The following is a 27,707-nucleotide window of genomic DNA, read 5'->3' as shown; positions in this document are numbered from 1 at the left end:
GGCTTTGCCATCGCTGAGTGAATGTGTGTGAAAGGGTGACTGTGGCACGTAGTGTAAAAGCGCTTTGAGTAGCGCAGCAGGAAGACTAGAAAGGCGCTATACAAGTATAGGTCCATTTACCATTCATGTCCCATTAATACATGTTACTAACTAAACTTTTTTTTTCTTTTTCAGACATTCTGCATGAAAAACTGTGCAGCAGCTTTATCAAAGAGGAATAAAGATAGACTTTTCAAAGATAAGTTTTTTGGAAGATACTAATGTCGCTGATGTTTGGGAAAATGAAGACGTGTAACTCTGCAGCAGCTCCTGATGCTGCGGTGCTGCTTGGTGTGATAGGATCCGAGAAATCAGGTGCCACTTTCACTTGAATATTTAGATGAAATTCTATGTTATGGAACAGAGAAAATAAAACAAGCGTTCATTTGTTTTGCTAAATCATTTCTATTAGGTTTAAGTATTAAGTCTTAGTTTTGTCTCCTGTTTAAAGTGTTTTATAATCTATGCTCATATATTACAAATTCATAATTTTCTACAAAGTAAGCACCTGACTGTATTAATCAGAAAAATTATTATACAGGGTATAACTTACTCCTGTTATTCACTGTACAAATTTTTCAGCTCTTTCATTGGAATAATGTGTCTTCTTGCAACCTTCTAATTATATTTACTGTTATTCTTCTGCCCTGTTTATTTGGCTCTCTACTCCTTCCACCTTTTTCAATGTAGAAATGGCTATCAAACATCAACAGATTCAGCTGATTTAGGACAGTCAGGCACCCATTCAGATATTTTATAACTTCATGTATATATATATATATAAAATATATATAAAGCCAGCAATGCAGTTTAGCGGCATACATCCAACATTCACACTCATCCAGTTTATTAGACACTTTAATCTGATGTGAAAGTTGTTGTGACATAATAACTCCCTCCACCATCCAGTAAATGTAAGTTTCATGCTGATGTTTATGTAGTGGGGGTTTTCTCAGGACCTTCACTGACCCGAATATCCCCTGAGGCTTCGCAGTCTCTCAGTCAGACTGTGTTTTGTGTTTGTCTTTGTGTTACAGCATTGATAGTCAAATTCCTCACTAAGCGGTTCATCAGTGAATATGATCCCCAACCAGGTGAGATCTCCAATCATTCATTTTAATAACAATTACATAGAGAAAATTAGTGGTGGAAAGAAAATCAGTGCTGGAGAGTGTAGTACTTTACTTGAGTATTTCCATTTGATGCTACTTTATACTTGTATTCCACTGCTTATCAGAGGGAACTATTTTACTTTTTACTGCACTACAATTATCTGACACCTACAGTTAGTGGACACTATTTTACATAAAAACACAAATGATAAGTTCATGAAATCCAGAATAGTGTTAAGGATTAAATAGTTTCAAAAAGCAAAAGTTTAACAGCTGACTACAAGATGTCTCCTACGTCACTGAAAAGTCCAATCAATCAAAGAGTGTGAGATTCCACATCATAGGCCACCACATGTCAAAGTAGCCTTGAGTAGGATACTGAACCCTTGAGCAAGATACTGAACCCTGTGCATCGGTGTGTGTGACTGTGTATGAATGCGTAAGTTTCTGTTCGATGGGCTTTGCCATCACTGTGTGAAAAGGCGAAAGTGGCATGTAGTGTAAAAGCGATTTGAGTTGTTGGAAGACTAGAAAGGCGGCATACAAGTACAGGTTAATTTACCATCATAACTTTTTTGTGTTGTGATGTGGCCCAAACTGGATGTGAATCCTGCAGGTACGTCCAGGTTTTAAACTAAGATTTAAAGGTCCAGTGTGTAACATTTAGGATGATCACCTAAACTTCTAAAGATAAGTATCGTTTTGTTTTCGTTTCCTTAGAATGAGCTGTTTTTATCTACAGAGGGAGGGGTTCCTCTTGTATGGAGACCACCATGGTGCAGTAATCTGGAATGGACAAATCAAAATCCTGACTTTTGCATTATATGCAAGTTTTATGGGAATCATAGTTTCTCCTAATTGGAATGAGAGGGTGAAGCGAGGGCATAATAATCAACAACTACACAGCTAGATGCCACTAAATCCTACACACTGGACCTTTAAAGTGAGCTATTAGAGACGAAACAGAGACAGTCTTCCACCACTGTAGACACAATTGGGATGTATCTGTGAAAATATTTCTTCCGTATCCTTGGTGCATTTAGAGGACATCTATTCATCAGAGGAGATTGTGAAACAGCAGCCTGTCACAGTGAGACTGATGGACACCTGTGACCAGGTATGAACTCTGATGTATTGACTGTCAGGCTGTTTTCACTCACATATACCCTACTGCTGACTACTTTCCAAATCAAGTCTATGTAGCCCATTATCGCTCGATATTATCAGAATCAGAAATATTTTTTTGATCCCTGGGGTGTTATTTATTTGTTACAGTTGCTCAAGGTGCTCACATTACGTTAAAGAATAGAAATGTATATTAGGGTATATACATACAAGTAAAAAATAAAAAATAAAAATGGAAATAAAAATTCAAGCTGCAAGCAACGATGAATGGGCCCTCGCACTCCACCCAACTCGGGGTGTGCTGCGGCTGCATCATGTGCTGCCATAACACGTGTGGACCACAACACGAAAATTTTGCGGAAATCAGATCATAATCGCATCGCACCGCTTACTTCCTGTTGCCAGTAGGTGGCGCTCTCACTATATCTGAATATTGTCATGTAGACATGTTCAGGGTGGGACTCTTATCAAACGTGTGAAGTTTCATTGAGATTGGACCATGTACACTGAAGCTGTGAGGACGTGTTCAGGGTGGGATTGTTTCAGAATATGTGAAGTTTAGTGGAGATTGGACATTGTACACTGTACTATCTGTTTTATGGCCGATCGGTGGAGTTTGACGTACAGTCACAAATAGCATAGTTTTTCATCTAGTTTGTTTTGATTGTACTGACCAATTTTGAAGTAGATCCGATAAATTCCCTAGGAGGAGTTCGTTCGTATAGAAATGCCGGAAATGGTATCACAGTTTGACATTCAACCTGGCCAACTTTGAGGGCACAACACGGACACGCCCTTCAACGTACTGTCACAAATAGCACAACTTTTAATCAGCAACATATTTTAACTGTACTGACCAATTTTGAAACAGATCCGATAAATGCCCTTGGAGAAGATTGTTCAAATACAACGCGATAAGTTCGCCGAAAGTGAAAATTAAAATCAAAATGGCTGACTTCCTGTGGAGTTTGTGGTATGGGTCCAAGATGCTTTTCTGTACGTCACGGCACGTTACACATGCCTACCGAGTTTCATACATATCGGTGAAATGTGGCGCCGGGGCTGCTTTTTTCTTATCCTGTAGGGGGCGCTACAAACACGACAAACACGAATTTCATATTCATAACTATTACGGTCTCCGCACAGTAATTTACCTTGCCACCAGAGCGCCACCTAGTGGTGGATTGTTGACACATTTTTAAGCGAGCGTCAGGGAACCATAGGCAATAATCGTACCAAGTTTCGTTTTAATCACATGTGCCCATGCGGAGATATAAACTTGTTCATTTTAAAGAGCGCCACCTTGTGGTGATGGCCTGAAATTGTGCATGATGCTTAAGGAAGAAATGGGGAACTATGTATGTATATTGGTGTCAATCGGACATACCAATGTGGAGAAATGGTCCACTTCCTTTTTTGACAAAAAATATACAGGAAGTGCTAATTTTATAGCGTGAAAATTCTTCAAATTACTTTTTTGCTAGGACAGTCCCCAGATGCTACATGAATTTGTGTGAATCAGACAAATCGCATAGGAGAAACACGAAAAAGTAGTTTATGGACATTTCGCACACTAGCGGAAAAAAATTCTAGGTGGAAGTGCATTCGTCGAGTTCTCGAACAATCAAATTTTGTGCAAATTTTCATGACTTTTCGAGCATGCTGCAACCTCCAAATATGCAGTCGAAGGCGCAGACAATAACAATTCCTAGAGATACAATAGGACCTTTGCACGATTTGTGCTCGGGCCCTAATAAGAAAATAGCAGATACAATAGGGACCACAGTGTTTGACACTGGCTCGGTCCCTAATAACACTGGACACTCACAAATCTTTTCTGCTTTAATCTTTGCACCTACTATAAATATAGAGCATTGGTTCTCAAATTATGGTACGAGATGCCTCTCGTGGTACCTAAAATTGAATAAATTAATTGTAATATGTAATATTATCATACAATTTTGAATGTACCGTGAAAACAGTCCTGCTAGAAACAAGCCCAGTATTCCTAAATATAATAAAATTTTCTTAAAATCTGCCCATTTTGCTTGGTTAGAATTCTAAAAATGGCATACAAATCTAGCCACTGAGGCCACTGAAGACTGTAATGGGCCTTAAAGCTAGAATAAATACCAAAAATGTATGAAAGTATGAAAACTCAATTATTATTATTATTATCATTATTTATTTCTTTAAATTTACTTTGAAATACTGTAATGCATATTTGGTGTCTTGTAAACTTCAAAGAAGAAAGAGAAGGAAAAAGTAATGAATGTATTTGTTTAATAACTTCTCTGTCCTCGGTTCAATACAGCAAAATTAATTATTCTAACAGCTGATTTGCTCTCAGGCAGATGAGTCAAAGTGATGCTGTGGCTTTGGTTTCTCGTTTTGGCTGTTTGTTGTTCGAAGTGTCAGCCTGTCTAGACTTCCTGTCTGTGCAGCACGTCTTCTACGAGGCGGTGAGGAGGGCGATGCTGGGCAGGAGACGCAGCTGTCTGGTACCGGCTGTCTACGTCAGCGAGGACAAAGAGCTTCTCACTATTCCCTTCTTCACTACTCCTTGCACCAAGAGTTACCGGCTCCCGCTACTGCCAGCTGGTCACTGTGAAGACGTCCAGGGCTCAGAGCAAACGAAGGGCTGCCATACTCACCCTGCTTAAAGGCTTTAAGATCTTCTGACAGCCTCTGACCCCCTCCACTGTCTCCACTGACACTGTCAAAGACTTATTAGAAAGTGCTGTAGTCTGAGCTAGATGAAAGGGTGGACAAATGAACAACTATACAGTATAAAAGAAATGAGAGTAAAGAAATGAGCAGAGAAACAAAATAAATACAGATGCTTCTCTGAATGCTTTGATGAGAATACATTGGGTTTATCCCTATTCTGTAGTCCCATTTCAACCTGTTCTTTAAATGATCTCCTCAATGTTACTGACCACAGAAACTCAGGACTCTCCTGGATAATGTTATGTTCTGACCACCAGTTGGAAATATTGAAACTTTGTTTCACGTCTATTTCATTGAGAAGAGGGCCATGAATCAGAATTGTAGCAAATTCAATAAACTTTGTTGTCACAGTTTTTAACAAAACATGTTGCTGTATTTGGGGCACCTCGATAGATCACCTGGTAAGAAACACTGATTTGGAGCATCTGGGATAGGTAGTGGTGGAGAGGATGAATTACTACAATCAATGAGCACCATGACATGAAGTCATAGCTTTTGACTGTCTTTAGTTAAGTTTGGCAGTTTGCTTGGTTGCTGGTTTGAACGGTTTCAGGCATTACCAAACTTGACCTATTTAATCAACCTCAGCAGCAGTTTGTAAAATCAACAGAAACAATCATGATGTGATGAATATTCATATTAAATATTAAAGTAAAAATTAAAAGTAAAACAGAGGAAAGTCTTAACATAAAAAACTTGTACTGTTTATTAACCAGGTACTTTTAGTTTAACTTTGGTAAAGGTTTCTCAAATGGTAATTTTCAGTTTAACTTGAGTAATTTTTTATTGTATAGATTTTCTGTACTCTATCCACCACTGCAGTGGATAGTGATAATGGAACCTATGAAATTATAATGGAAGTATAATTTATTTACTGCGCTGGAGGCGCGGCTCAGTGAACTAGAGGCACGGCACCACACCGCACCACAGAGATATCTTTAGCCGCAATAGCTAGCCAGCCCGGTAATGACACCCGATTAAACCAATCGAGGGTCACAAAAATTAACGTGGAGTCGGGTGTGTAGATATGCAAAAACAATGTCTGACTCCATAATTTTCTCTGGACTCCTGCCCAATATGACCAGTGATGACATGTATAGCCAAATGTCGTCATTCCACCGCTGGCAGTCGAGGTGGTGTCCAAAAAACGATGGGGGCTTCATAGATAACTGGCAGCCTTTTTGGGGAAAACCTGGTCTGATTAGGAGAGACAGCATCCATCCCACTTTGGACTCTTATCCAGAAATATGACAACCCCTGACAATCCAGAGTTGGGACCAGGAAGCAGAGCTGCTGTCTTACACACTTCTCTGCAATTCCATTAGAACAGTCACCCACCCAAAACCCTGTAAAGACTGTGTCTGTCAATCGACCACCTTAATTATTTAAAGAAATAAAAACAAGAGGAATTACACATAAAAACCTAATAAAAATTAAAACTAACTCCTCAGTAGCACAAAATAAAAGAATGAAATGTGGACTGTTAAATATCAGGTCTCTATCTTCAAAAGCTGTTTTAGTGAATTAATATCAGATTATGACATTGATTTACTTTGTCTTACTGAGACCTGGCTGTGGCATGAAGAATATATTAGCCTAAATTAATCCACCCCCCCCAGTAATATTAATACTCACATTTCTCAAGGCACCGGCTGAGGGGTGGAGTAGCAGCCATATATGATTTGAGCCTTTTAATGGACCCTAAACCTAAACTAAATTATAATTAATTTGAAAGTCTTGTTCTTAGTCTTTCACCCCTATAAAGAGAAAAATATTAAAACATAGGAGACTAGCACCGTGGTACAACCACCAACCCCACCAATTAAAGCAAAAAGCGCAGAAATCTGAAAGGAAATAGCGCTCTTTGAAATTATTATTAATCTTAAAATATATAGAAAGGGTTCTCAAGATGGCGGCGTGAGGGAAGGTCACTAACCCTACAAAATAGCACTCCAACCTCTTAATGGTTCATTAGCCTAACATGAACATTGACAGTTACTTTTTGAGACAATCCGACAGCATGCCACGTAAGAAAAATCAAACTCCTGACGACGTTGAGCGAAGAACAGGTAAGCGAAGCCCACACAGGAGCTAGCAGCATTGCCGACACCGGAGCCGAGGCTAGCTTACTGGCACTGAGTGAAGCAGTGGGTGAAATTACAACTAACACTGTTACATACTGGATATGATTAATCTTTCTTTATTAACCATTATTCATTATTAACCCCTTCTTAAAAAGTCCACTCTTGACCCAGGGGTTTTAGCCAACTATAGACCGATTTCTAACCTCCCCTTCCTCTCTAAGATTCTGGAGAAAGTAGTCGCCAAAGAGTTGTGTGACTTTCTACATAACAATAGTTTATTTGAGGATTTTCAGTCAGGATTTAGAGTTCATCATAGCACAGAGACAGCTCTGGTTAAAGTTAATAATGACCTTCTGACTGCTTCTGACAATGGACTTGTCTCTGTACTTGTATTATTAGATCTTAGTGCTGCATTTGACACCATTGACCATAATATTCTTTTACAGAGACTTGAGCATCAAATTGGCATTAAAGGAACCGCACTAAGCTGGTTTAAGTCATATTTATCAGATCGCTTGCAGTTTGTACATGTTAACGATGAATCTTCAATAAATACTACAGTTAGTCATGGAGTTCCACAAGGTTCTGTATTTGGACCAATACTATTTACTCTATATATGCTCCCTTTAGGCAACATTATTAGGAATCACTCCATTAACTTTCACTGTTATGCAGATGATACGCAGTTATATCTATCAATCAAGCCCAATGAAATTAATCAATTATCTAAATTACAAACATGTCTTAAGGACATAAAATCCTGGATGACCTGCAATTTTCTGATGTTAAACTCAGAAAAAAAACAAAATTCTTGATCTTGGCCCCAAAAACCTTAGAGACTCACTGTCTAAAGATATAGTTACTCTAGATGGCATTAACTTGGCCTCTAGCACCACTGTCAGGAATCTTGGAGTTATCTTTGATCAGGATTTGTCATTTAACTCCCACATAAAGCAGACCTCTAGGACTGCCTTCTTTCATTTACGTAATATTAGAAAAATTAGACACATACTATCACAGACAGATGCAGAAAAACTAATAGTCTCTAAAAGTAGAACAGGAGCCAGAGCCTTCAGCTACCAAGCTCCTCTCTTGTGGAACCAGCTTCCAGTTGTGGTTCGGGAGGCAGACGCCCTCTCCACATTTAAGAGTAGGCTTAAGATGTTCCTCTTTGTTCCTTGCCACTGTCACCAAGTGCTTGCTCATGGTGGGAACTGTTGGGTCTATGTAAATAATGTTATAAGGAGTTTGGTCTAGACCTGCTCTATTTGAAAAGTGTCCTGTGATAACTTCTGTTATGATTTGGCGCTATACAAATAAAATTGAATTTAGGTCACCACACTACAACCTCCCCATGATAACAAGACTCCAAGAAACTGCACACAGTCACTACACCTGGCTACTGTCTGACACAGTTACAGCATGGAAGTCTTCCTAAAACCACAACTTGTTGATTTTACATTTATTTTAGCCTGTTCTTATTTGCAGGCCGTTAAATACAGAAGTTTTGTTGCGGCCCTTTGGCCCATTTACCGTGTGTATGAGACGCTTAGGGGTGTAAGAAAGGTGCGTTGGTATCTGACAATCTGTGAGAATGTGTTGTTTATTTTTGTGTACAGATTAAACAAACAAGATGCATTGTGTTCATTGGTGAGCTTTACAGCTATTGGTGGTGTTTTTCAATAGAGTCGCTCCCCCTGCTTCCAGGATGAAGCTAATTGCTACGATAAGCTTATTGTCTACTGGCTTCATATAAAGGACACTGTGGTAAATACACATATTAGCTTTCTTGCGTAGAGTTAGTTAGTTACTAGTTAGTTAGTTAGTTAGTTAGTTATCAGAACTCTTCACTTCATCGTCTTCACTGCTTCATCAGCCTCAGGCTCAGCAGCTGCCTCCTCCTGTTTCTCCTCCACTGCTGCAGTATCCGAGTATAGGCAGGAAGTATTGCCATCTTTCCATGTGACCACTATGTTTCCTGCCGTGAGCTCACTCACCTCCCCATTGGAAGGTTTGTTTCCCTGCTGAAGGTTGTCAAGTGATGGTTTGCTGCTACTGTCATCTCTGACTGAAATGATCAGTAGTTCCTCGCCTTCACTCTTCTGAGCCATGGCAGCTGCTGCCTTGTACTTTGCAATCTTCTTTCTGCTCCTGAAAGAAAAAAGACAGGAAACTATGCCACTATGAAAATCCATCCATCCAACAAATCTATCCATACAACTGTGGACAAAGCAGGTGAAAATATTGCTGTTCTTATTTTTTTAACTTTGTACTGGAGTTGTCGTCAACTCTAATAAACTGCACCAAGATCTCTTTCCTGTCTGTCCATTCTCTGCTGTCTGTCTGCTCTCCATGTATGTGTGTGTGGAGCTGAGTCAGGTCGGTGGCAGGCTGGTAGAGGTGTGACAGGAGTGAGAGGGAGCAGCTAAAATGTGAACTCTCAGCTCAGTGTTCTTTCTTTTCATTCAGCTAAGGCTGTGAAAAAAACACTTTGGCTCTGCACCCTTGATACAACATTAGCATTATTATGATTAATGATCATTAGGCCATTTTGGTGGGACCTCAAACGCACTTGGTGCCACTGTAATCTCTGCACCACTGGGCATGCTATGAAAATAAATTAATTGAAAATTATTGTATAACTTCAGGTCATACTTGTTGGCCATGGCTCCCATTCCCAATAGCAGAAAGCCAACAAGAAGGCAGACAAAGGCCAGTCCGAGCAGCACGAACTTCCATGTGGTCGCTGCAACAGGAAGAAGATAACACTCAACAACGGTAATGCAGTGTTTTACGATAAATCATATTTATTGGCTGCAGGGTGGCAGTTAGTACACGTTCACAAGTATCCTGCTTATGATTAGATTTTTGGCCAATCCTGCTTATGATTAGGGTTTTGGAGGATACTAGTTAGGATTAGGCTTTTGAGGATCCTGGCTATGTGTAACTGATGGAAAAATACTGACTTCATAGTGCTCATGTAACTGATGATTTTGTACCTTGTTTTGCAGAAACCTAAAGTAGAGATGTAACTGTTGCCGTGTCAACATACCACACCAGTCAGAAGATGTTTAAACCTAGAGTTTCTCCTATGCTACCTTAATAACTGGAGACAACTTATCTTTTGATAGGCTTAATTAACGTATACTGGATTTAACTTGTACTGTGCTCAAATACTGATGTTTTTTTCTGTTCGGGGAGCTCCTCTCACATAACTCTGGGTTGGGAAATTCTGTACACTGAATAAAGAAACGCTTTGAAAAAGAAAAACACCTACTGAAAATGGTCGTAGGCATTTTGCTGTGTAAGACCTACTGAAATTTTTTTTACACTGCAGGTTGACGGATGTAAAAAACTGATTCTGAAAGTGTGCAAGGGAGATAAAAAACAAATACTACATTCCCCTATGCTGCTGTTTCTTGTATTGAATTTCTTCTACGGGGGATCAATAAAGGACCATCTTATCTTATCTGCAACTGGAAATATGGCCATTGAGCCATTAACAAAACCAAGAAAGTTATATGATAACTACAGACCTTTTGTAAGACAGTACCTATTAAGACCTGAAGCAGAGGATGGCACGGTTGAAGTAAAAAAAGGACTGATAAAAAAATGTGCTCTGGTGGAATGTAATACACCAATCTTTCCAGTTAAAAGTTTCGTGTAAAAGTTTCCTGCTACAGGTTGGAGACTAGTAAATTATTTCCAACCTGTAAATAAAGGGATTCCACATGCACCAACTGTACTTCATCCTTACACTCTTTTAAACAATATTAAGCCCACAAATGTCTGGTACACTGTGATAGATTTAGTGAATGCATTTTTCTCAATTTGAGTAGATTCAGAATCACAATTCTGGTTTGCATTCACTTATAAAGGCAAAATATATACATAGCAGATTAGCTCAAGACTATTGTGAATCCACAACTATATTTTCCCAAGTAAAGAGAAAATGCTATCCTACAGATACCGCAGTCAGAGACAAAAATACAGATAATACAAATTTTTAGGCATGTGTAACTTTTGTAGACTATGGATTGCCAATTATGCTGAGACAGCACAACCATTACATGATATGATCTATGGCACGTCAGAAAAGATTCAGTGGACACATGAAGGATTAGAATCATTCAAACTGAAGCAGGCCATAGCTTATCAGTTTTAGCCTTGCCAAATATGGAAGAAGATCATATCAACAGCTGATTGCAAAACTTTTTTATACAATTCTCTGTATTATGCTTTTTTTTTTTTTCATTTTTAACATCAATACAAAGTACTTAATAGGATTCTTTTAGACAAATATAGTGTTTTCTTCTCATTGTTCTATTAGCTCTTTGGTTGAAAGCGGTGTCTAGATCCCTAAGAAGATCTTGCGACCCCTAGTGAAGCTTGGGCAACCCATATTGTGGGTCCTGGCCCCCAGGTTGGGGAATGTTTTTCTACTCTACTGTTGGCTCCAAAGCTTTCTATTATCTGTGCCAAACCACTAGCAAAATCCAAGAAACAAGATCTCTATGTCAAGAATCCAAAGGTAAAAGGCCTTCGAAGAATACTAAACGTTGAAGAATACATAGTCTCCTTCAAAATAAAATGTCATACCATGTATCATGTAGAGCAAACTACTCCAGTAACATCAATGAACAACAAGTTACATCTGCTCATAGAGAGAGGCTCCCTACTTAGCCAAAATTGTTCAATATACGAAGGGATTGCGTCATTTGTGGTAAAAATAGTATCATACCAGAATGTCTGACACCTATTACAACAGGTACAGGCAAGAGTACCAGAGACAAGGTCCTTAATCTGAGGACCCAAATGAGGCAAATGAGCAAGATAAGTATAAATCCTGCAAGGCTCCTTCAGCATTACAATGACATGCTGGTATTTTTTTAATGTGCTGAAAAAACACTGTGCTTTAGGAATATATCCATTGGTCATGCATTGAGAGCAGCTGCTCAACTCAGAGAAGAAAAGACAGATGACTGTGAGACAACATTTCCAAAGACACTGACAATTTTTCTGATCCAGATCTTACACAAGGCTGCAGAAATATTGCGGATGGAGAATGTCGGACACGAATGCTGGTTCTATGTTAGCAGTGATCAGCTCTCTCATGTTCAGTGCATCACATATGTACCTGACCTTCTGTATGACTATGCAAATTAGTGTGTTGATTCAATGAGCTCAGTGCAATGGGCCACTGTGTGTCTAATGATGAGATTAGGTCACTTTCTCAGCAGACCAGATGTCAAGGGCAGAAAGGTCATTTACACCCGTTTCATTTTTTGTTGGTACATGTCATACATGTCTTACTGTAGATCATTGACCTAGAAAATGTATACATTCATCATAGACCATCATATTTGATGTTTCCGCCTATTGTACTTCTGTGTTTATAGTACTGTATTTCCTCAGTGCATCAGTATATTCAAATTCTGTCATGCAGACATGTAGAGGAACCCTTGTCCACTTAAATTTGGGATCAATCAAAGCTTGCATTACAAAATTACATGGGTTAAGGTGTATTGTCTCCCATTTGGCTGGGCTCTATTTTGTACTTTTTTAATTATGGGTGTGCCACACTATCTCTCAATTTAATCACTTTTTCAGTAAAATATTTTTATACAAGAATCCATTTCATATATGGGATTTCCTGGAGAATATAAAAGCATTGTTGTGCTTTGTCCTACCTCCAATAGGGGTATGTCGATATATTGGGTGCCTACCCACTAGCATAGAATCCTTGAGTTTCGGAAAATAATTTTATAAGGAGTATGGTCTATTTTAGGAGCAACACTTACGGTCCTCTGTGCGATAGTACCAGCGAAGGTATTCTCTCTGTTCCTCCGTCATGGCTGCCAGGTTGCCCATCTGCTCCTCAAACTCTTCTGAATCATCAGAGGCCCTCCTGGATCCTGGAGGAAGAACAAACACACACAACAGTGAATAAATAAAAAAACGTACCTTTTATTAGCCTCAGAAATATTCAAAATCATTAAATGTCTCCAAAACCTTTTGCTTAACCAAGTCAATTACTGATCATTTGTAAACAAATGTATCTCAATATTTTAGTGAAGTTATTAACCTCTAAAAACCCACTGTACACTACCTGCTCAGCAGCACACAGCAGACAGACACAGAAAGAGACTAGCTGGTGAACATAGTGGAGCACATATTTAGCTAAAGAGTCAGACATCAAAACAGAACTCAAACAGGGTGAATATTGGTGGACACAACTAAAATGAATAATAACTGCTGGATATAGGAATAAGCATCACCATATAAACTTAAAAGTCGATTATACAATGTTGTATTTACTACTTGTTTCTGCTGAAAGCAAAAACAAACAATAAAAAAAACTGTTATTGTAGGTTTTAGTAAAGTATTTTAGTATTAGTATTTCTTCAAATACTCTGTGCTTGCATGTAAAATACTAATAGGCATACAGATATGGAATATAGAAATAAGTCTGATTTTGTGAACATTTCTATTTATTGCAAATCAACCGAATATGCCAGCTGTGGCTCAGAGGAGGAGCGGGTTGTCCTCTAATCGGAAGGTTGTGTACAGTTGCATAATAAAATTCAGTAGTTCCCTATAAAATAGTTCCCTATGCCCTGCTCATAAACAAAAACAAAAATATAGAAAATATATACACAGTAAAATGTATTATTAAGTAATACAAATAAAACAAAAATTAAAGCTACAAGCAACTCGGGGCATGCACAGAAAATGAGCACGGAATTCAAAATGGCTGACTTTGATGCCACGCCACGGACACGCCGCTTGACGGAATGTCTTAAATAGCACAACTTTTAATCATGAATGTCTTTAGATTGCGCTGATTAAATTTGAAGTTGATCCGATAAATTCCCTAGGAGTAGTTCGTTCAAATACAAGGCGAAAAATCACAGAAAATGAGGACGGAATTCAAAATGTCTGACTTTGATGCCACGCCATGGACACGCCCTTTAATGTACATGCACAAATAGCGCAACTTTTAATCAGGACCATTTTTTGACTGTACTGACAAATTTTGAAGCAGATGTACATGCACAAATAGCGCAACTTTTAATCAGCACCATTTTTTGACTGTACTGACAAATTTTGAAGCAGATCATAAATTCCAGAGGAGGAGTTCAAGCAGCGTTGGGCGGGACCTCGCACTCCACGCAACACGGGGCGTGCTGCTTGTCATGTAGACGTGTTCAGGGTGGGACTGTACACTGAAGATATGAGTACTATCTGTTTGATGGCCAATCGGTGGAATTCGACACGACAAACACGATTTTTGGTATGTGAGCTTCAGGCACCAGTCTACACGTGCCCTGTGAATTTCATATTCATACCTATTACGGTCTCTATGTCAAGAATGACAGTGATTTTTTTTTGCCCTTTTTAAGTGAGCCTCAGGGAGCCATGGGCAAGCGTCCTACCAAGTTTCATTTAAATAACATGTGCCGATGTGGAGATATAAACTTCTTCATTTTACAGAGCGCCACCTAGTGGTGATGGTCTGAAATCGTGCACGGTACCTAAGGAAGACATGAGGAAGTTTTCGTGTGAATCGGACAAACCGTGTAGGAGGAACACGAAAAAGTAGTTTAAGGACATTTTGCGCTCTAACAAAAAAATGTAAAGGCCAAACGCGTGGATATAAGGTTTTTGTATGTGTGACAAACTATGCAGAAGTTATTAGCTTAGCTAACTTTCTATGATAGTAGCGCCACCGAGGGACGCATAGAATATCCCCATTTTCACCAGGCGTGACAACTTTGCTAAATAAAATTGAGTTTTCGTATATGTTCAGGGGGGCAAAAATGCAGTCAAAGGGGGCTAAAAATAATAATAGGTAAGAAGAAGAAACATAGCAAAAACAATCGTCCCCTTATTACATAATGGAGTGCTAAGGGTGAATTAAACAGTTTGCCTGAAGATTTAGAGGCTGCCCTTTAAGGTTGTTGGTATGCCAGCATAAGCTTCAGTGCCTCTTCCCAGATGGCAGCAGGTTGACCAGGCTGTGGCTTCAATGATAATACACGTTCATCCCTTCTGCCATCAGTTTCACAAGTGGGGTATGGTAGGCCCTCTGACACAGTCAAGGTGGATCAGATAATGGAATATATTCTTCCAAAGAGTACCCCAGTTTATGTCCACATCCTCAACAGCCAATTCCTTAGTCCAGGCCTTGGTCAAAGGTGGGTCCTTTGTAGGTGGTGTGGCTAGCCAGCTGCATTAGCAGTTCTGTATTCTGTAGAACATTCGGCAAACAATGCAAAGAAAGATATTTTTGGTAGATAGAAAAGACCCCCTGTGTTGGGATCCAAGGATACTTTGAAACATGAACTTCATGTTCATTTGAAGTGTTTAGCGGCTGTGGCGCAGAGGCAGAGCGGGTCGTCCCCTAGGGTCGACTAGAAAGGCGCTATATAAGTACAGGTCCATTTACCATTTAACCGGAGGAAAGGGAACATGTCGGAATCTGGCCACAAAGAAATTGTCATTACTACAGTTGGGCCTGTATGTAAGCAATAAAGCCTGCTTGTAGTGACTAAAGACAAAGAAAAAGGGCCCGCCAGATAACAGACCCCTAAGCGGGGGGGCATGAAAGCAATAAACGGCCAAACACTGACCCTTCATTGGTCAGATTCCCTCGGATCCCAGACCCGTCTTCCCGGCTATTTAAGCCAGAGAGACGCTCTTCTCTCTCTCTTCTCTTCTCCCTTCGCTCTCTCGCTCATCTCGCTCAAGACAAAGGATTATAGCACGGCACAAGAGCCTGCTTCTTCCTGCGACCCCTGGCCAGCGCACCGCTAACGGGAGTCAACATCTGCAGCTTTAAACAGAAAGTCTGCCAGCTGACTTTACCGGAGCAACGCGACGTTAACGCTGAGTCGTTAACTCTGCAGCTCAGCAACAAGCAAACCGCTTCTCCTCTCGCTACCTGCGCCAGTGGACATCACACAGCAGAGACTGTTTGGACTTCATAACCACAATCCTGATCAGCCTGGCTCACAGGACTGCCAGCTGACCCTAACCCTGGACTGTCGGTAATGTACTGGCCATAGACAGATTTGACAGAGTTAACGGCTAAACAAGTACTGTTTAATTACTGTTAATGTTACTGATGTGTTTTATTCAGCTTATTGTATTGTGATGTTGATTTGATTAACTCAGGTTACTGTAGTAACTGTAGTCTTTCAGATAGTGCTAAGGTGATGTTAGGTTAATGTAATGCTTTACATAGACACCGTCATTGCATGCAACTAACTCCCTTTTTACGGCACCGTTAATCTAAGATCACACACACACATATTCGGCCTAAACCTCAGCACATACACGAGGAGAGGGATTCAAACCCTCCCGCTTTTTCCATGCTCTTTGTCTCCCACTAACACGTGTTTCATACCCCGAAACATCTGGTCAGAGGGCAAAAGACATAAACCTTCTCTGGCGCGCAAACCCAAATACACACACACACACACACACACACACACACACACACACACACACACACACACACACACACACACACACACCTTTTTCCTCTAGCTTAGTTCCTTTAAGTTAGATTGTATATAGTGTATTGTCCTCTGTTCGCTTTTATTATCATTTTCTAGTATCTTTTGATAATTATACATTTTGATAACCATTAATTGATTAAACTAATACAGTTAGACCACTGTAACACGTGGAGCCCGACACCTGGGTTGAATATATCCCCAACATTGCTTTCCCCTTTTGACTGACATTATATTTCTTCTCTGCCACAGGGGGTGTTCAGATGCCATTTAAAATTTTGTGATTCTGTATGAAATAATAGGGCCAAAACCTGCACTAATTATTGGTTACACCAGAAAATCTATGTCTACATTCCAGTTTATACAAAGAAACTAGCATCCTCATTGGCTTTCCAAGAAACTGCAGGAAAGTGAACAAACTATGTCCTGAGTGTAACTGTAAAGAGTCATATTTTGGTTGGCGTAGTGCAGAAAGCCTGATGTCTGGATCCTTGCCATTCTAAATTTTACCTGTATTTTATTTTTTTTAAATCACTTAACTCTAATACCCTGCAGAGATGGGAATACTATCTAATTGTGCTGCTTCTCCTGAGTTTTGTTTCACAAATCTCAAATTTCTCATCATTTTATGGCATCCAAACATTTATGGCACCCAGCATACAGACATACATGCCGGTAAATCTGAATGAATTGTACTTTGGAAAATGGTAAATGGTAAATGGACCTGTATTTGTATAGCCCCTTTCTAGTCTTCCGACCATTCAAAGCACTTTTACACTACATGCCCTATTCGCCATTTCACACACATTCACACAGCGATGGCAAAGCCCATTGAATAGAAACGCATTCATTCAGGAGCAATTGGGGTTTAGTATCTTGCTCAAGGATACTCCGAATTGAGTTGGAGAATCTAACAGACCTAACGATGTGTAGCATGTCCATATTGACAATAGATTAAACATTTTTATTTGTGTAGCTGAGCCAAACAACTTTCAGTGCCTGCCTCCACAAATTGTACTGTAATAATGTAACCTGTAATCCTCACTGACTTACTGAGTTTTTCCTGGCAGATGTCCCCCTTATCCAGAGATCTCCACTTAAAGTGTTTGCTGTCATGTGTGAGAATCAGATGTCGGCCATCTATTGACAGCAGCATTGATGTGTTCCTACTGATCAGTCTGTCCCTGTCACAATCCCACATCAACCTTGCAGCATCCACGTTTGGCCCCTGGCAAGCCTGGGTCCGAAGAGGCTCTGTCTGCATGGCTGACAAACATCTGGATGATGCAACACACTTCAGCATGCCCTGATCAATCCAGATCCACTGCTGAGACTCTGAGTCCAGGTGGCACTTCTTCAGCAGGACTACACCTGTAGCTGCTGAGTCTTCCACACACAGACTGTGCTGGCTGTTGTGGATCATGAATGCCCTTGCCCCTGCAGGTGTTTTGAGAGTGACAAGTTTAGATTAACTGATGCTAATATATAAATCAGTTCTAAATGTTTTTGAAGGACGTATTAACTTACCTAACAGGAGGGGAAACAATAAAATCCAGGTATCAAGCATATCTATAGAGAATGATTTTTTATTATTAGACATACAATTCAATTTTATTTGTATAGCGCCAAATCATAAGAGTTATCTCAGGACACTTTCCAAATAGAGTAGGTCTAGACCATACGCATATGATTATTTACAGAAACAGTTCCCACCATGAGCAAGCACTTAATGACAGTGACAAGGAAAAACTTCCTTTTAAGAGGCAGAACCCACGAGCAGACCCCTGCTCTAGGTGGGTGGCAGTCTGCCTTGACCAATTGGGTTTAGAGAGAGAGAGAGAGAGAAAGAGAGGGGGAGGAGGATTGAGAGAGAGAGAGAGAGAGAGAGAGATACAATATATAATTGTGTAAAGCAAAAAATATTATTTGCTGTGGTGAAGAACATTAACAAGGAAAGACAACTGTAAAAAAAAACTCATTCACGCTTTTGTTTAAAGTCTGCAAATCACTTGCCACTGCTTGTAAAGAGTAAGTGACCTAGAGTTAATGAAAATAAAATGAAGATGATTCTATTCAGAGAGATTAGGTGACCAAATCAAACTGAAATCTTAAAGGTCCAGTGTGTAGGATTTAGTGGCACTAGTGGTGTAATTGCAGATTGCAACTCGTTTCACCCTCCCTTTCCAACTGCAAGGTTATTATTATTTAATAATTTATACTGTAGTTATTTTTTAACTAGGTACGTATTGAATTATTAAAGTGTATATATAAAGTGACAATCTGGTGTTAGGGAGGAATTTAATGCTTAAGAATGCTTATGCTGTAGGTGTTTTTGAACTACTACCTATTCTCTGCTGAACTTCAATACTAAATCTTCATACAATAGAGCAATTGGGGAATAAAAATACCAGCACTTTCGCACTTTAAAAAAAAAAAAACTTATTTTGGTTTTGTAATGTTTTTTATGTGAAGCAGTGGACTTGCCCAAGACAAATTTCTCCTTGGGGACAAAAAGATCTACTCTACTCTACTCTACTCTACTCTACTCTAATAATATGGGGTAGGCTACATGAGTGTGATCAACCTTAAGAGAGACCATGAGAGACACATGTCATGCACTGGGGAAAGATCATAAAATCATCTTCTACAACTGCCTTGGCTTTGAGATGCTGGAGACCCTCCTCATTTTCAGTTCAGCTAGCTGACATTGGGCGGGAGGTGATGTACATTCTCCACAGGTTGCCACTCATACACCGATGTATACGAGTTTGTATAAATGATTAGTTTCAATTCTTGTGAGCAGTTGGCACCTTGCATGGCAGCCACTGCCATCAGTGTATTAATGTGTGTGAATAAGTGTGGCATGTAGTGTACAGTGCTTTAAGTGGTCGAAAGACTAGAAAGGCGCTATGTAAGTACAGTCTATTTACCATTTACTGTACACCATGAAAGCAAATAATTTAAATCATTAACTTTCTGTGTTGATGTGTAATGTATTTTAAGTTCTTATTTTCTACCATAAAATTAGACATACATATATTAATAGAATTATTTATTTATAATTGTACTCACTTCTAAGATGTTCTGTCTCTGGCTGAGATGAGAAGCAGGAAAGTCTGATTGTTCAGAAGACAGAAAGACAAAGTTTATGGGCAAGAACAGGCTCCTCCCATGAAGCTTTTGCCCTGCTCTTACTCTTAACACTGAGTATGTCATCATAAGCACAGAGATTCTAGAAAGGACATTATGTGCATATTTATTGAGGAAAGTGTTGTAAAGCTGTTTAGTGGTATCATTTCAGACATTTCATGTATTTTATAATGTTCATGTGACATTTAGAGAAGAGCCACAGAGCCTTTAAAACAAAGTTCAGACAGTTACATTTGAGGTCGTTGACCCTGTTGCCTGGTTACTGTTTATACAGCCTTGTCTTTTCTGTTTGTGAGAGTATGTGACTCATCGGTCAAAAGCCTTGCACACACACTGTGAGCCCTGTTACATTTGGCTGTTAAATGTTTTATATTTATAGCAGAGGTGTGGAGAGGTGAATAGCCTCTATGTCACTAAGGAATGGGGAGGATGTATTTATATCTATTTGCATCTATTGTTCGCAGCCAAATTACTCTAAATATGAGAAGTAGTGAATGATATACTAAACAAGTTAGAGCTGTCATGTAACAAAAAAAAATACATACACATGTTCTGTGTTTGTCTACATTGGTGATATTTACTCAACACTTCAGCAGCACAGTGAATGCTGGCTAATCAGCACTGTCAGTAATGAGTGTTCCACCTACATCTGCTGGACACTTTTACTTACTGCACTAAGCTTTGGTAATTGAATGCAGCTTCATACTCATTAATTATGAAAGACATGATTTAAAATGGTGGAAAAGCAGATTATTAAAATAAAACCTACATAACACCTTAAAAAATACAGATACTGTACTCTGCCTTTAGATAATGTACATGGAAGGTGTTTAAACTTTTAATAAATCATCACTTATCTTTTCATGTATAAAGGCTACGTTCATTTATTTCACTTTACTCAACATATTACTACTTACACTTTACTGTCTTTGTACTTGTTTCTGTAACCCACCTAGAGTTAACAGAATAATCAAATATATATAGGACCAGTGTCTAGGTTCGTAGGAGTTAAAAGTGAATGACAGACACAATAGCATTTGGAGCCACAGAGTACTTTAACTTGAAATTTGAATGTATTGAAAGTTGTACTATGAAAAAAAAAAGAAAAAAAGTTTCCTTTCTAAACAAGCAGCCTGGTGCCACAATAACAGTTTTCACTGTGTTTTAAAGTTCAAATTAACATCAAGTACATGAAAATGGTTATACTCAACACAATTCAAAGCAACAAAGAAAAATGTCTCTGGTATAGAATGGAATTCAGGATTTCTTTGCTCCACTCAAGTTCAAGTTTGTTCCTTTTGTAGTTGTCAGTTCAGCTAACTTTAGTCAGTCAATTTCAATTTCAAAGTGCTTTTATGTCTGTCAAAAATTCAAGTAGTAAGGCGTGAGGGTTTCACAATCCTACCACAATGATGTATACTCAAGTGACAGGGAATGAAGGACGGGGTAGTCTCCTCCTCTGGCAAGGGGTGATCTTAGTCCAACTCCTTGGGATAAGGAGATGATCTGATCCAGTACTGGCTTGTTCTAAAAACAAGACATTAGGAAACCAAATTTGTTATCAGTTTTTCAAAAGATGCAAAATTATTATCAGAGATGCTGTAATGATTGGATCCCACTCTTAAACCATATCTCAAAGACTCCATCTCGTATTGAAGGGGTAAACATTTGGTTTAAACATCAGAGCAGAAAGTGAAAGATTGCCGACAGCAAATGACCACCTGGGCTCCACCAAAGGCCATGCCAGCTCTGCGCAATTGCTGTAACCGCACCTCCAATATCCATATGACTTATTCACAGCTTTAAATAACTTTAAACTCTCTTGTAGTGTAATACTTACTGTTTCATATTTACTGACAGTGAGCTATGAATAATACTGTATATATAAAACACAGACGCATGCAACATTGTGCATACAGTGGAATTACCTATCTGGACGCCTTCTATGAGAAATGTGCTTCTTAATCTTTTAAGGGACCGAGCCAGCGACCGCTGGAGGTCCCTATTGTTTTTGCTCGATTTCTTACCTATTCTTCTTATTATTATTTTTAGCCCCCTTCAACTGCATTTTTGCCCCCCTGAACATATACGAAAAGTAAATTTTATTTGGCAAAGTTGTCAGGCATGGTAAAAATGGGGATATTCTATGTGTCGCTTTTGGGTTGGCCACTAGGTGGAGCTACTATCATAAGAAGTGCGTTTAGGCTAACAACTTCTGCATAGTTTGTAGCACATTCATAAACCTTATATCCACGCGTTCGGTTAATGGAGCTGAATCTCCCCATATAGGCCCCGCCCACTTCCGCCAATAATTTTTTTGCGTTAGAGCGTGAAATGTCCTTAAACTACTTTTTTGTGTTCCTCCTACACGCTTTGTCCGATTCGCACAACATTTCTCACCTAGCACCTGGGGACCGCCCTGGCAAAAAGAGTAATTTGAACATTTTTGAAATTTCAAAAAATAAGAATGCTATAAAATTCCAACTTCCTGTAGATTTTTCCTCAAAAAAAGGAAGTGGACCATTTCTCCACATTAGTATGTCCGATTGACACCAAACTTGGGTCCATAGTTCCACATGTCTTCCTTAAGCATCGTGCACAATTTCAGGTCATCACCACTAGGTGGCGCTCTTTAAAATGAAGAAGTTTATATCTCTACAACGGTATGTGTGATTAAGATGAAACTTGGTACGATGCTTTCCCATGGCTCCCTGAGGCTCACTAAAAATGTGTCAACAGTCCGCCACTAGGTGCCGCTCTGGTGGCATGGTAAATCACTGTGCAGAGACCGTAATAGTTATGAATATGAAATTCACAGGGCACGTGTAAAGTGGGGCCTGAAGCTGACATACCAAAAATCGTGTTTGTCGTGTTTGTAGCGCCCCCTACAGGATAAAAAAAGAGCAGCCCCGGCGCCACGTTTCACCGATATGTACGAAACTCGGTAGGCACGTGTAACATGCCGGGATGTACAAAAAAGCCTCTTGGACCCATACCCAAAACCCCACAGGAAGTCGGCCATTTTGATTAAAAGTTTCATTTTCGGCAAACTTTTCGCGTTGTATTTGAACGAACTCCTCCTAGGGAAGTTATCGGATCTGCTTCAAAATTGGTCAGTACAGTCAAAAAATAGTGCTGATTAAAAGTTGTGCTATTTGTGCATGTACATTAAAGGGCGTGTCCGTGGCGTGCCCTCAAAGTTGGCTATAGTGAATTCCGTGCGCATTTTCAGTGATTTTTTCACGTTGTATTTGAACGAACTCCTCCTAGGGAATTTATTGGATCTGCTTCAAAATTGGTCAGTACAGTCAAAAAATGGTGCTGATTAAAAGTTGTGCTATTTGAGACTGTATGTTGAACTGCGTGTCTGTGGCGTGAGGTCAAAGTTGGCCACTTTGAATTCTGTCGTCATACAAACTGATTGAAAAGTTGAGCTGTGACTGTACATTAAACCGCGTACCAGTGACAACTTGTCCATTTCAGCAGATTCGCAATAAAATAGTGCTCATAACTTCAGTGTGCAATGTCCAATCTCCAATAAACTTCATATATTCTGAAACAGTTTTGCCCTGAACACTTCCTCATAACTTCAGCGTACGTGGTCCAATCTCAATGAAACTTCACGTGTGTTATCACAGTCTCGCCTTGAACATGTCTACATGACAACATTCAGACATAGTGATAGCGCCACCTACTGGCAAAAGGAAGTAAGCGCTGCATGGCGATTTTGAGCTGATTAACGGCAGATTTTCATGTAAAAATAAAATTCTTGAATGGAAAATTCTCCTAACATTTATGAATAACTTAAATATAAATTAATCTCTGCAAATAAAATTAACATCATCTGTAGAATGATATAACAAACAATTAGCAGCAGGTTTTTGATCTAAGTATACATACCAACTAGAAAAAAAGTTGTGTTATGGGATCGTTTTCAGTTTGCACATGTTAACGATGAATCCTCTATAAACACTAAAGTTAGTAATGGAGTTCCACAAGGTTCTGTGGTTTATACTTTACTTTACTTTACTTACTTTATATATGCTTCCCATAGGCAACATTATTAGGTTTCACTCCATTAACTTTCACTGTTATGCAGATGATACCCAGTTATATCTATCAATCAAGCCCGATGAAATCAATAAGTTATCTAAATTACAAGCATGTCTTAAGGACATAAAAACCTGGATGAGCTGCAATTTTCTGATGCTAAACCTCCGAGACTCACTGTCTAAAGGTATAGGTAATTCTAAGGTAACAAAAACATAACAGTTATATTTTCAGGTGATTATACACTAATGACAACATAATCCTAATTGTTACACACTGAACCTTTAAAGTTTAAGTTAAAGGAGCATTTCACCCGTGGAAACATTAAAATTTATTGAAAGTGGGTTATATATTCAATTCAATTCAATTCAATTTTATTTGTATAGCGCCAATTCATAACAGAAGTTATCTCAGGACACTTTTCAAATAGAGCAGGTCTAGACCGAACTCTTTAACATTAATTACAGGGACCCAACAGTACCACCATGAGCAAGCACTTGGCGACAAGGGCAAGGAAAAACTGCCTGTTAAAAGGCAGAAACCTAGGACAGATCCTCCGGCTCTAGGTGGGTGGTCGTCTGTCTCGACCAGTTGGGGTGAGAGAGAGAGAGAGAGAGAGAGAGAGAGAGAGAGAGAGAGAGAGAGCGACAGACAGACAGACAGGTGCACAGCAACAACAGTATTGGCAATGGCAGTCAAGCAGGACCATGGCAGGAGGCTCCACCAGGATCGACAAGAACCTTCGAGACGAGAAAGCACAAGAACTCCGGGGAAGAAGTGAAGTTAGTAACATGCATAAATGGAACATGAATGAGTGCAGAAAGAGAGAGGAAGGGAGGAGCTCAGTGCACCATGGGAAATCCCCCGATAGTCTAGGCCTATAGCAGCATAACTAAGGGATGGTTCAGGACTCACCTGATCCAGCCCTAACTATAAGCTTTATCAAAGAGGAATGTCTTAAGCCTACTCTTGAATGTGGTGAGGGTGTCTGCCTCCCGAACCACAACTGGAAGCTGGTTCCACAAGAGAGGAGCTCGGTAACTGAAGGCTCTGGCTCCTGTTCTACTTTTAGAGACTATAGGAACCACAAGTAGCCCAGCATTCAGAGAACGTAGTGTTCTAGAGGGGTAATAGGGTACTATGAGCTCTTTAAGATATGAAGGGGCCTGACCATGAAGAGCTTTATAGGTGAGGAGGAGGATTTTAAATTCAATTCTACATTTTACAGGGAGCCAATGCAGAGAAGCTAGTACTGGAGAGATGTGATCTCTTTTTCTAGTTCCTGTCAGTACTCGTGCTGCAGCGTTCTGAATTAATTGGAGCGTTTTAATGGACTTATTGGGGCAACCTGATAATAAAGAGTTGCAGTAATCCAGCCTTGAAGTAACAAATGCATGGATTAGTTTTTCTGCATCTGTCTGTGAATTCAATTCAATTCAATTCAATTTTATTTGTATAGCGCCAATTCATAACAGAAGTTATCTCAGGACACTTTTCAAATAGAGCAGGTCTAGACCGAACTCTTTAACATTAATTACAGAGACCCAACAGTACCACCATGATAGGATGTGTCTAATTTTTCTAATATTACGTAAATGAAAGAAGGCGGTCCTAGAGGTCTGCTTTATGTGGGAGTTAAATGACAAATCCTGATCAAAGATAACTCCAAGATTCCTGACAGTGGTGCTAGAGGCCAAGTTAATGCCATCTAGAGTAACTATATCTTTAGACAGTGAGTCTCTAAAGAGTTTAACATCAGAAAATTGCAGGTCATCCAGGATTTTATGTCCTTAAGACATGTTTGTAATTTAGATAATTGATTAATTTCATTGGGTTTGATTGATAGATATAACTGCGTATCATCTGCATAACAGTGAAAGTTAATGGAGTGATTCCTAATAATGTTGCCTAAAGGGAGCATATATAAAGTAAACAGTATTGGTCCAAGTACAGAACCTTGTGGAACTCCATGACTAACTGTAGTATTTATTGAAGATTCATCGTTAACATGTACAAACTGCGAGCGATCTGATAAATATGACTTAAACCAGCTTAGTGCGGTTCCTTTAATGCCAATTTGATGCTCAAGTCTCTCTAAAAGAATATTATGGTCAATGGTGTCAAATGCAGCACTAAGATCTAATAATACAAGTACAGAGACAAGTCCATTGTCAGAAGCAGTCAGAAGGTCATTATTAACTTTAACCAGAGCTGTCTCTGTGCTATGATGAACTCGGTGATCCTCATGGTTGTCCTCAGTTCGTGGCATGAGGAGACATATTTTGCTGCAATGATTTGACTTTTTGGCATTTCTCCCAGTAAACAGGGGAGTTTCTGTGTGTCTGATATAAATTCGAATTCGGGGTATATTTGGGAAATGTTTGGGAAGTGTTTTTGTCTCAAGATTTTATATTTAGGGCATGAGGTTAGAAAGTGCAGCTCTGTCTCTACCTGTCCTCTGTCACACTGGGAGCAGAGTCTCTCCTCTTCTGGTGGCCAGTTCTGTCTGTGGCGACCCTTTTCTATGGCCAGGCTGTGTTCACTCAGTCTGTACATTGTCAACATTTTTCTTAATTTAGGACATTTTATTGTGCTCAGGTAATTTGCCAGTGTGAATTCTCTTTTTAGGGTCAGATAACATTGTAATTTACTTTGTGATTTGGTCGTGTCTTTCCAGTATTAATTTTTTTTTTCTTTTTGCTTGTTGATAATTTGGTTTGGTCTGATTGAGTTGGTGTTGCTGTCCTGAGGCTGTTGGGGACATGTTACTGCAGAGAGCCTCAGGACAAGCTGGCTGAGGGGACTCCTCTCTGGTTTCAGCTCCTGGTATGTTAGGGCTTTGTGATGGTATGTCTGGGGGTTAACTGATTTTAAGTGATTGTAAAATTTAATTGATCTTTTCTGTATTTTTAGTAGGAGGGGGTATTGGCCGAGCTCTGCTCTGCACAGATTATTTGGTGTTTTTCTCTGCACCCGCAGTATGCTCTTACAGAACTCGTGTGGAAAGATTTTGTGATTGTTTTATCCCATTTGTCAAATTCATTATTTAGTTTTGGTCCCCAAATTTCGCTGCCATATAGAATTATTTGTTCTTGTACAAATTGGAAAATTTTAAGCTAGATTTCGATTGGAATATAGATTTTAATGTTTCTCTTTATTGCATAGAAAGCGGGGGCGGCTGTGGCTCAGAGGCAGAGCAGGTCGTTCCTCAATCGGAAGGTTATGGGTTCGATCCCCGGCTCCTGGTGCCACATGTCCAAGTATCCTTGAGCAAGATACTGAACCCCGAATTGCTCCCGATGCCGTGCATCGGTGTGTGAGTGTGTATGAATGTTAGTTTCTGTTCGATGGACTTTGCCATCACTGAGTGAATGTGTGTGAAAGGGTGAATTGGGCACGTAGTGTAAAGGCGCTTTGAGTGGTCGGAAGACTAGAAAGACGCTATAAGTATAAGTACAGGTCCATTTACCATCCTTGCTTTGTCCCTCAGATCTGTCACAGCCATGTTGAGGTTTCCTTTGTATGTAATGTTGAGGCCAAGGTAAGTGTAGTTTTTTGTATGTTGTAATTTAGTGGTGTCTAAATAGAAATTGTGTGTAACCTGATTTCTGTATTGTTTTTGAAAGATCATTATCTTAGTCTTTGCTGTGTTTACTGTCAGGGCCCAGGTCTGACAAAATATCTGCAGGAGATTAAGGTGCTGCTGCAAACCTTCTTTAGTAGGTGAAAGCAACACTAAGTCATCTGCATATAGCAGACCTCTGATCTCTGTGTCGTTCAGGGTGAGGCCAGGTGCAGTGGAACGCTCTAGTTGGTTCGCTAATTCATTGATATAAAGATTGAAGAGAATTGGACTGAGATTGCATCCCTGCCTCACTCCCCGGCCCTGGGAGAAG

The 27,707-nt window shown here is 39.6% G+C and overlaps 4 protein-coding genes across 4 annotated transcripts in view; 1 reads left to right on the top strand and 3 right to left on the bottom strand.

Moving 5' to 3' along the window:
* Window positions 1-27,707, bottom strand: part of kbtbd13a (kelch repeat and BTB domain containing 13a) — a 388,109-nt gene that overhangs the window by 11,401 nt on the left and 349,001 nt on the right. The gene's annotated exons all lie outside the window — the stretch shown is intronic.
* rasl12 (RAS-like, family 12) lies at window positions 261-5,048 on the top strand. The gene is given in 6 exon segments (XM_051379006.1): window positions 261-354; window positions 996-1,133; window positions 2,195-2,268; window positions 4,631-4,841; window positions 4,844-4,870; window positions 4,873-5,048. Coding segments are annotated over 6 exon segments (630 nt in total). The 3' UTR covers window positions 4,959-5,048.
* Window positions 8,678-19,922, bottom strand: si:cabz01068815.1 (solute carrier family 51 subunit beta). Its single transcript, XM_051380059.1, has 6 exons — window positions 19,684-19,922; window positions 18,139-18,180; window positions 17,665-18,048; window positions 12,892-13,005; window positions 9,746-9,836; window positions 8,678-9,241 (listed from the first exon to the last, which is right to left on the bottom strand). Exons 2-6 carry the CDS (start codon window positions 18,176-18,178, stop codon window positions 8,938-8,940), a joined length of 933 nt encoding a protein of 310 aa, XP_051236019.1. The 5' UTR covers window positions 18,179-18,180; window positions 19,684-19,922; the 3' UTR covers window positions 8,678-8,937.
* The window catches only part of LOC127352013 (uncharacterized), a 38,821-nt gene continuing 32,110 nt past the window's right edge, over window positions 20,997-27,707 (bottom strand). The window contains exon 7 of the mRNA XM_051380093.1: window positions 20,997-21,288. Coding sequence (XP_051236053.1) covers window positions 21,182-21,288 — 107 coding nt within the window. The 3' untranslated portion in view covers window positions 20,997-21,181. The remainder of the gene's footprint in view (window positions 21,289-27,707) is intronic.

Source organism: Dicentrarchus labrax, unplaced genomic scaffold, assembly GCF_905237075.1.
Source record: "Dicentrarchus labrax unplaced genomic scaffold, dlabrax2021, whole genome shotgun sequence".
NCBI classification, from domain to species: domain Eukaryota; kingdom Metazoa; phylum Chordata; class Actinopteri; family Moronidae; genus Dicentrarchus; species Dicentrarchus labrax.
The sequence above is the reverse complement of the archived record's forward strand: the minus strand, read 5'-3'. Positions and strand labels throughout refer to the sequence as shown.

Bases quoted from the DNA above. Each gene is read 5' to 3' on its own strand.
- si:cabz01068815.1 (XM_051380059.1), bottom strand. From the start codon at position 18,178: ATGCTTGATACCTGGATTTTATTGTTTCCCCTCCTGTTAG. The intron at 9,837-12,891 runs GTAAGTGTTGCT...TTCCTGTTGCAG, and splicing joins GTACTATCGCACAGAGGACC to CGACCACATGGAAGTTCGTG. The intron at 9,242-9,745 runs GTATGACCTGAA...TTTTTCTTTCAG, and splicing joins ATGGGAGCCATGGCCAACAA to GAGCAGAAAGAAGATTGCAA.